General features: G+C 39.7%; 1 protein-coding gene across 2 annotated transcripts in view; it reads left to right on the forward strand.

Annotated features, from left to right (window-relative positions):
• The window catches only part of abhd18 (abhydrolase domain containing 18), a 107,025-nt gene extending 99,535 nt beyond the window's left edge, over positions 1-7,490 (forward strand). For both annotated transcript variants that reach the window (XM_047354042.1, XM_047354043.1), the window contains 2 exons: positions 3,600-3,762; positions 6,863-7,490. In XM_047354042.1, coding sequence (XP_047209998.1) covers positions 3,600-3,762; positions 6,863-6,920 — 221 coding nt within the window. In that variant the 3' untranslated portion in view covers positions 6,921-7,490. The remainder of the gene's footprint in view (positions 1-3,599; positions 3,763-6,862) is intronic.
• The last annotated feature ends 2,346 nt before the right edge of the window (positions 7,491-9,836 follow it).

Genomic DNA, 9,836 nt, shown 5'->3' on the forward strand with positions numbered 1-9,836 from the left:
AGCAGCGTTGTAATTTGCTTCACACCACAGGTTATATGGAATACACTCAAGGTTCTTTCTCCCCACAGCAGAAAAGTCCAAAAAATTCCTCTTGGTCCAATGTGTATTAGAAGTCTCTATTTAGTTCATATATTCGGCCAAGGCTCATATACTCTACATACAGTTACCATTAGCTTGTGCTAAAATGCAAACATGCTAGCTCGCAATTAGCATCACACTATGCACTTCAACATATATCACATCGCTTTAACACAAAAATCATATACATCAAGTACTCCCTCATTACAAGGTTAAACAGTTCAAAACAAGAACGCAGACTCTGCATCCATGAGAATTTTATGACCTTAGCTTTGTTTCTCAGCTTCCTTCTGGCAAACAGTAGCAGCCGAATACCGTACACCTGGATGGTTTTACTCTTACCTCACTTAAGTCCCACCAACATACACGTGATTGCACATTAGGTTTACATCAACCAATAAAATAAAAGAAAATAGAAGATTGACAACACAACCAGTTAGGTTGTTGACAGAGCGTGCATTTAAGATATATACATTTTAATCAAGCTTTTAGCAAACACAAACAGTATGTTACCCACCTAAAGAGCAAAACCTTTTGTTGCTTAAAACAGTTTTTACAAACACTTCTAACAGATTAATTAGCTAAATTTTATTGTGCTTTTAACTATAGTTACTGCCTTTTAATTCGGCTTTTTAATATATTTACAACATATTTAGAATAACAAATTCCAGTGATAGCATAGCATTTAAATTTTAGCCTTATTAATCTGAAATTAATATTTTAGGCTGGGCCACATATTTTATTTTTAGTACTTGTAAAACTGCTGGCCCCCTCTAGCCAAGACCTACAGCATGCACTGTGGCGGTTCGCAGCCAAGTGTGAAGCGGCTGGGATGAGGATCAGCTCCTCCAAGTCAGAGGCCATGGTACTCGACCGGAAAAGGGTGGCTTGTCCTCTTCAGGTTGGAGGGGAGTTTCTGCCTCAAGTGGAGGAGTTTAAGTATCTCGGGGTCTTGTTCACAAGTGAGGGAAGAATGGAGCGGGAGATCGACAGACGGATCGGTGCGGCTGCCACAGTAATGGGGGCGCTGTGCCGGTCCGTTGTGGTGAAGAGAGAGCTGAGCCGAAAAGCAAAGCTCTCAATTTACTGGTCGGTCTACGTTCCTACCCTCACCTATGGCCATGAACTTTGGGTCATGACCGAAAGAACGAGATCACGGATACAAGCGGCTGAAATGAGCTTCCTCCGTAGGGTGGCCGGGCACTCCCTTAGAGATAGGGTGAGGAGCTCGGCCATCCGGGAGGGGCTCGGAGTAGAGCCGCTGCTCCTCCACATCGAGAGGAGCCAGTTGAGGTGGCTCGGGCATCTATACCGGATGCCTCCTGGACGCCTTCCTCGGGAGGTGTTCCAGGCACGTCCCACCGGGAGGAGGCCCAGGGGACGACCCAGGACACGCTGGAGGTACTATGTCTCTCGGCTGGCCTGGGAACGCCTTGGGCTCCCCCTGGAGGAGCTGGAGGAGGTGTCTGGAGAGAGGGACGTCTGGGCGTCTCTGTTGAGTCTGCTGCCCCCGCAACCCGGTCCCGGATAAGCGGAAGACGACGAGTACGAGTACTTGTAAAACTAATACTTTCCCTTCTGATGTTTTTAGTTTAGTATTTAGTTTTCCATAAGTTTAACAAGCTCTGGGATTTTTACCCTTCTGACTAGCAGACGTCAATTCTAAAAAGTGTACAAGGTTCTCAATGTTAATAGACAACAAGGTTGGGTTTTCTCAAAATTTCTGTCAATTTTAAAGCTATCATATATTGTGTTAGACATTTTCTAGATTGTGTCTTGTGAGGATCAGATTTTTTTAAGCAATCCAGTAGAGGGTTCAGAGTGCAATTTAAATCACTACCAATAATATATGGGCCCATCAAAGAAGATAAGGTTAGGAAGAAATCCTAAAAAAGATTTGGATTGTCCTCATTAAGAGCATAAACACTAACCATATTCAGTGAAAAGAAAAGTATGTTTCCACTTGTTAACACATACTGCCCTTTGGGGTCTTGATTGGTAGTAGTAAGTAGAAAAGCTATGTTGTGAATAAGTATTGATACCCCCTGAGCATAATTGGTAATATGTTACATGTATAACTTGCTCAAGCCACCTATGCTGTATATGCCTAATTTCAGAGACTGTTAAGTGTGTTTCTTGGAGGAAGTGTATTTTGCATCTCAAATCTTTAAGTCTGTTCATAACCGTTTTTTTTGGCAAGCCTATTAGGTACCCTGATATTCCAGCTTGTTACTGTTGTGGAATTTTCTTATCAAAGTGGGTAGAAGTTGACTCATAACAAGAGAAAATCCGGACTTTGTCTTTATAAGTTTTATTCAAAGGCCTTCAGCGTTTGAAGACCCTGACACTGAGGTTAGTCAGTGAAACAGAGCCCCGATCAACATTTACACACAGTATTTATACCAGAACATGACAGTGTTATCTCAACACTTCAAAGAGTCTGTGTTTTATGACCCCAGACCCTTCTCGGGTTCAGAGGTGACAAGGTTACCTAGGAACAACCATCTACTCTCCCTGATGCATCACCCTAACAAATGCCCTTAACCATTAAACTTCTGATAATGGCTTTTACAGCTTCCTCCTCTAACACAGATGTTCACTGGAGTGAGGTAAACCAAAGATCATACACTGTGGAATGCTTACTGCAAGAATTTCCATCACACTACTCTTACGTCAGACATCTCTGAGTTTTCCATAACGTTTTAAATGTTACCATATTAAGTGTGGCAGAAATAAAATAACTATTATTTTATTTTAATTTTTTTTAACGTGTCCTTTTGCGGTGTTTCTGGCATATTATTCAATTCAATTCAGTTTTAATTTTATAGCGCGAATTCACAACACGTCGTCTCAAGGTACTTTACAAAGTCATATAGAGCAGATGGTTGCCTACATTTGGCCGGGCCGATTAGATTTAGAAAAAGGTAGCAGGCAGGCCACACTGATATTATAGTACCCTGTGTTTCTATGACCTCTTCAACCATTTAAGATAATTGTGTGTTGAAAAATATAACAATCAAATTAAATAAGACAAAACCTATGTACAGCAAATACAGAATTCTTGAATTCCTTTTCTCCTTCCCTTATTCAGTCTAAGTGTATTAGGGGCCTAGATGAAGCCACTAAAAGTGCTGCTACTGCCATTAACTGCCTGGTTCTGCTGGAGGTTTATTCCCGTTAAAGGGGAATTTTTCTTTGCACTGTTGCTACATGCATGCTCAGTATGAGGGATTGCTGAAAGACACAATGCAAGCAACGTTTGACTGTGTGAATATATGAAATTAAATTTTTTTGTAGATGGCCTTAAGACAATATTTGTTGTGAATTGTTGCTGTATAAACAAACTGTATTGAATAGAATTTGTTGTATTTGCTTCTAAATAAACGAGCACAAAATGTCCCCTTGCAATTTGTTTGCCATGCTATATCATGCAGCTGAATATATAAGTATATATTTGTACAAGGTCTTGAAATAGCAACAATGTACAGAAAAGTAAAGAATTGTCCTCCTCGTTCTTCCAGTACCTGTAGACACCAGTCTCATAATCGTGGTACAGGCCAGAGAGGATGCCTACATTCCTCGAACAGGAGTCCTCAGTCTGCAGGAGATTTGGCCTGGATGTGAAGTCAGATATCTCAATGGAGGACACATCAGTGCATACCTGTTCAAACAGAATTTCTTTAGGTAAGCTAAACTGTTGAAAATTAGTTTGCTTGGATTTTGACGTAAATCTTCAGAAATTTCACAAACTAATTGGGACACACATGGTGTTTTTCTTTTGTGTGGCATGCCACATTATAGGTTTTTGACAAAACCAATGAAGTTCCTTATAGTACCACAAGGCTTTGGCTCCTACTGCCATTTATGTACCTTTACAGTCTTTTTTGAAGGCATTACTTTTATTTTGTTTCTTTGCAACTATCTGGAAATCACTGGTATATGACAAATTGGTACAGTACAAAATACAATTTTGTTAAGCATAGTATGTACATATGAATTACCAATGGCATGTCTGATAAAACATAAAAAATAATTTTTTTAACTGTTTGGAATTAATTGCACCGAAGTGTTCTATCAAAAGTCAAAATAAATCATCCAAGATATCAGGAATAAAATTATGGACCTCCGCCAGTATGGTTAATCCTTGGGTACATTTTCCAGAAGTTTGAAGGTCAGTCAAGTCAAGTTTATTTATACAGCGCTTTTCAGCAACAAGGCACTCAAAGCGCTGTACATGAGGAAAAACATTACAATGATACAGAAAATCAAACACAGAAAACACATCAAATGACACTAATAATCCTTGGGAGTTTACTGGTAAGAGCTGGTTCTAATCCAATCTTTCTAATAAAGTAATTAGATCATTAAGTCCTCTGTGGTAAGGAATTCATCCTGTGCTAGAAGAAAAATGATAATATTAATCCTTGAGGTCACTGGTATGAGGCAGTTGTGGTACCATCATTCAAATAGTAACAGTCATGGGCACTCGCTGAAGTCTAAGTAGAGAAGCTGGGTTCACTGGTATAAAACAGTTTTAGTCCAAAATTTCAAATACTAATAATGTTTGGCTTTCACTGGTATGAAATAGTTGTAATACAATCCTTCTAAGAAATCTAAAAATCTAATAAGAAGAAAGACCACATTAGGTAAGACGAGGGGAAAAAATCATATTTTACACTTTATCCTTAGCAGGATACAGTTTGAGATATCAAACAAAAACCTCAGCACGAGGCAACATATTGCAGGGATACGGTGAAGACTGTGTGTCAGGGGTGGGTATGTTTAAATGAGCATGTGCGTGTGTGCAAAGTAAGTCCATGAAGCACTGTCACAGAGGCCATTGTCCTTGATGGTACAATGGAGTGTTCATCAACCGGCCACACGGTTCTGAGCAGGTCCTCAGGGAAGGGAAGGGGCACAGGGAGCAGAGCGTCATGTTTACAAAACTTCCAGAAGAAGTTGAAGATAGCCAGCCCTCAAAGCTGTGCAGGGGAGCCAGATTCAGAAAAACAACAATTATTTGGGTCAGACTGACTCTTAATTTTCCGTCAGCCTTGAGAGTCTCGCCGGTGCTTCTCAATGGCGAATCCAAACATCCAAATTCCTGGTCTTTCGCCAGATCCAAACATACAACTTCTCCAAGAATTATCCCATTTCACCTCTGAGTCCAGGAATCGCAGCCAGCTTGCGATCTTGTAGGATCACATCCAGTTTGCAATTCTGCTCCCTTAACATTTCAGTCTGAGTGTTGATAGCTCTGCAGATCCCTTCACATAAGCCAGGCAGCCTTGTAAGGGCAAGAACCGCTGCCAACGTTTCCCCAATTTCACAATATGCCAGGTATCTGCAGAAATCCTATTATCAGAAATCCAATTATGTACACATCTTCCACGTCCTCGACTGACATTCATTATCAGACACACAATCCTCCACTTCTGGCAGGAGTCCATTGTGTATCCGGAGAAGAATGTCCTGTCTGGACAAGAGGGCTCTTCCATACCCAGTCTTCCCATCGAGAAAATTTGATCAATTGCGTTGAGAGACCAGCTGACCAGATCCATAATTCATAATTCGGGAGATATGCAAAAAGAGGCTCCGAAAGAAGACAAGACACAGAGCAGAAGCAGGGCAGACAGGGGAGGGTGCTGGAGACTGGAGAAAAGCGTCCTCCTCCACCGAGAGCAGAAACAGAAAGGGTACGTTACTCTGTTCAAACAATTATACATAAGGATAAACGGCATGAAATGTGCAGCCATCCCACCATTCAGTAAGGACACAGGTTCTGTGTTCCAGAGATGAACATGTTTAGAAATGTACGCATCAGCCTCTGAACAACAGCAAAAGACCTTGTGAAGATGCTTGGTGAAGCTAGTAAGAAAATGTGCTTATCCAAAATGAAATGAGTCCTATACAGAACATGGGCTGAAATATGTAAATTTTTGAATACATGTTCTATGTTCATATTTGGAGGAAGCTTGCAAATCTGAGAACAACATCCCAAATGTGAATTATGGAAGTTGGCATAATGAGGAAAGCATCAAATATTAAATATTAAAGCAACATCTCAAGACATCAGCCAGGACTTTAAAGCTTGATCACAAATCAGTCGTCCAAATGGACATTGACCCTAAGCATACTGCCAAATTAGTTACAAAGTGGTTTAAGGATAACAAAGTGAATGTTTGTTGTGGCCATCACAAAGGTGTGATATCATTACCACAGAAAAATTGTTAAAAGGTGAGTGTGTGAGCCAGGTGGCCCTGCATATCGGACCCAGTTACTTAGTTCTAACAGGAGGAATTGGGTAAACTTCCAGTAAAGAATTGCAAAAAGCTTGTGAAAGAACACCCAAGATGTTTGAATCATACATTTTGAAAGCCCCCTCTCAGGTCTTCAGAGACCTGCTTACTGTGTTCCCAGCACCAGAAGTAAACAAGATGAGGCAGCTTTTATTTTCGATGGTCCTCACCTCTGGAACAAACTCCCTGAAACTGTTGGTTCCTTTAGAGGACTGAAAACATAACTTTTACTGCCACTCTCCCACAAATTTTAAAGGTTATTTCATCAGTTCATGTCTGTCAAGATTTTCATTTGTATTTTTATATTTGTTTTTCTATATGGTACTTTAAATATTTACTATTTCCACTGTTTTGTTTTGCAAATATCGGACTTCATTTGTGGTTATAATTTTTATTGTCTTTTGTTTAAAAATCATTTATATAATTTATCTGTATCTTCAGGCATCATGTTAACCAAATGATTATTTGATGTTTTTTTCCCCCAGACTGGCCATTTATGATGCATTTAACAGATTTTGCCTGAAGTATCCAAGCTCACAGTAGCCATGGGAGGCCCTGTTAACCTGTGAACAGGCACTATGGCTGACTGGACAGAAGAAATGACAATGCCTTCAAGGCTCACTGCAAAGGTGGCAGCAAAAATCACAAATGTCTAATTTTCAGTTTATCCAACCAACAGTGGCAGCTGAGCACTGTCACTTTTTTATTTCCTCCTCCTGATTTGGGTAAAGCAAAACTAATGTAGTAGATTTGTTTGCCAGTGTGTGGTCATCAAAGAGGATCTTCGGCCTTATTTTAATAGAGTCCTGTAGTAACCATGGAACGCTGGTCATCTCCTGTTTTTAGTGTCACTGCTTGGGTATGTCCTACAATATTCCACCTTTCCTCCTAACCTGGAAATCTCTAGATTCTACAAGTAGATAAATCAGTAATAAGCCACTGAAACCATGAATGTGGGAGTGTAATCACAACAGATGAAGTATTAATTCAGCAATGATGGCCTTTCTATTACGAGTCAATTGAATCAATTAAAATTGAGTTTTGTCTGCAATCTGAATATTTTACCAGATATTTCACCTTTTGTATCTTTTTTCATAAATATAATTGAGCTGAGTGCTGTTGCCTTGGGTTTTCTTTTCCTTCTTTCCTTTCTGAGTTTGTCTAGTTTTTTTTACTGCCACTTAAAAGCAACAAGATATGGTACTTTTGAGCAAAGAATTTTGTCAGTGTGTAATGTGTTAGGTACCACCTCCTTTTTAAAACAAAATTGCTACAGTGACTCTCTGTGTTTGGTGTAGGTCATGCAGTACATTCACCAACTCAACCAAACACAAAGAAACATCGAGCCAGAGCTCATTGCCTGATGTGATTCTAACAAATGCACGGCACAGACATTCTGCAGTTACTTGTAATGATGTCAGTAACCATTGTGTAGTTGTCTGTGTGCAAACCTGCAAGATGCTCAGATGTAAACCACATTTTATTCAGAAGATATTTTATATGTGATCACTTTACAGAACAAGCCCCTTTAAATGATTTTAGGTATAGTGATGTGAATATTTTCTCTCTGATAACTGATGTTCAGTTAGCTTGGATGCATTTTAAATCTAGAGTTTTTGCTATTTCTGATTTTTTTTTAAATGCTCCATGTAGAACAGGAGTGTCTAAAATTGGGACAAAATTAATAACTTGGACAAAATTGATATCTGTTGAAAAACTGTCTGCAATTCAGAAGGTTTTTCTTTCTGAGATGTCATGACAAACCTTTTAATATGAAAGCAAGCAATGCCTATTACTATAAGCACAAGTGAAATCAAATATCAAATGGATGACAATGTTTTGCATATTTCTCTATTTGTAGCATTCAGAATTAAATTCCTAAGCAAGTACACCTTTTTCTGAAGGCTACAAATAATGATAATTTTCTATAATGAAGAGCCAACTGTTCAAGTCCATGCCTTAGAACAGCAAGGAAAAGTGCATAAAGAACACAATCATTCTTTATGCACGGTGATGATGGCTGCAGTGGTAGTGGTTCGTCTTGAAAGCGGTGGGTTGCCGATTCGAACTCAGCTGTAGTTGACAGTAGGGATTATCTAGTAGGGGCCAAATGTAATTATACTGAAGGCCTGAGTTTGACACCTATAATTTAGAAGATTCAGGATCATCATACCCTGGAACCTGGATTGTATGAAATAAGCTGGTCCTGATCCTGGTTCAGTGATTAGATGTCAGGTCTTCTAACAGGGTGTCCGCACAAGTCTGAAATTCATGTATCTAAAATTGAGGCCTTAAAATGTTTTGAATTCAGGGCAAAAATATAAGTTGGCCTTAAATACGTTATTTACACGTCTTAAATTTTGATTGTGGCCGGACTATTTAAATCTCGTATATTCTCATTTACGTAGTTTCTTCTCGAAGGACTTTGCTTGTATTATTATATATGCAAGAATTTCTTATATATATTTTTTCATGTATAAAATGATCCACTGGGATAATTATCTGGACCACAACCCAGCCAGAACTTCTAAAATACGGTACAGGGGTTCTGATGTTAGGGGGTGTGGCAGGAGAGACGCTGCTGTCTAGACTGGTGAAGATCCAAAGTTTGATTTGAAGAAGTTAACATTTTGGGCTTTATGAGGAAGTTTTTGTCTCAGCCATGGCAATAACAAGGACAAGGACTTTGAAGCACAAAACCAAGGACTTCTGAGCACGCTGAAGTTTAAGGTTAGATATAGGACATTCGTGATCTGCAGATTCATAGGTTTCTTCCTGTTTGATCAGATGCAGGCAGTCTGATTACGGGCAGCTGCTCTCTGCCTGCTCCCTCCTCATTTAGACGCTTGTTTGCTAAAGCACGCTGTTTCAAGGTGGTATTGGTTTGTGTGTTTTGGGGGAAATGTTTGTGTCTTAGGAATTTATTAAACAAAGCTCCCCACCTCCATGTAATTCAGAAAGCTGATGATTCCTTTTTTTTTTTCTTTCAGGCTGAAAGTGTATTTCAATTTAACCTGCTCCAGCAAATGTGGTCCCTAATATTTTTGTAATCGCTTTTGAGTTTTATTAACTTTTCCCTGTACTACCTCAGTGAAAACCTTATTTTTCCTGGTCCCACGGCCAATAAGTGAACTGATTCTCTTAACTGAACAGTTCATCTCACATGTAGTCCCTACTCAGCCCTGATCTTACTTGCTCAGGAGCAGAGACAAAAAAGTACCGGTATGGAAAAAAACTGTAATGGAAACGCTCGCAAAGCAAGCCAAGTGGAGTCGAGGATGGTCAAATCAAGACCCCAGAAATGTCACTGTTTTGCTCTCCTTGCGTGGCTAAAACTCCTCAGAAAACGGCCACCGCTGCTACTACTAGCACTGATCTAAGAGCAGCACTTGGTGCGACACAAACTCTTAAGTAAGAGGTTTTGTGGATTTTATACACAGTGGGCAAGCAACAGTCTTA

Source organism: Girardinichthys multiradiatus, chromosome 23 (genome assembly GCF_021462225.1).
Source record: "Girardinichthys multiradiatus isolate DD_20200921_A chromosome 23, DD_fGirMul_XY1, whole genome shotgun sequence".
Lineage (NCBI taxonomy): Eukaryota > Metazoa > Chordata > Actinopteri > Cyprinodontiformes > Goodeidae > Girardinichthys > Girardinichthys multiradiatus.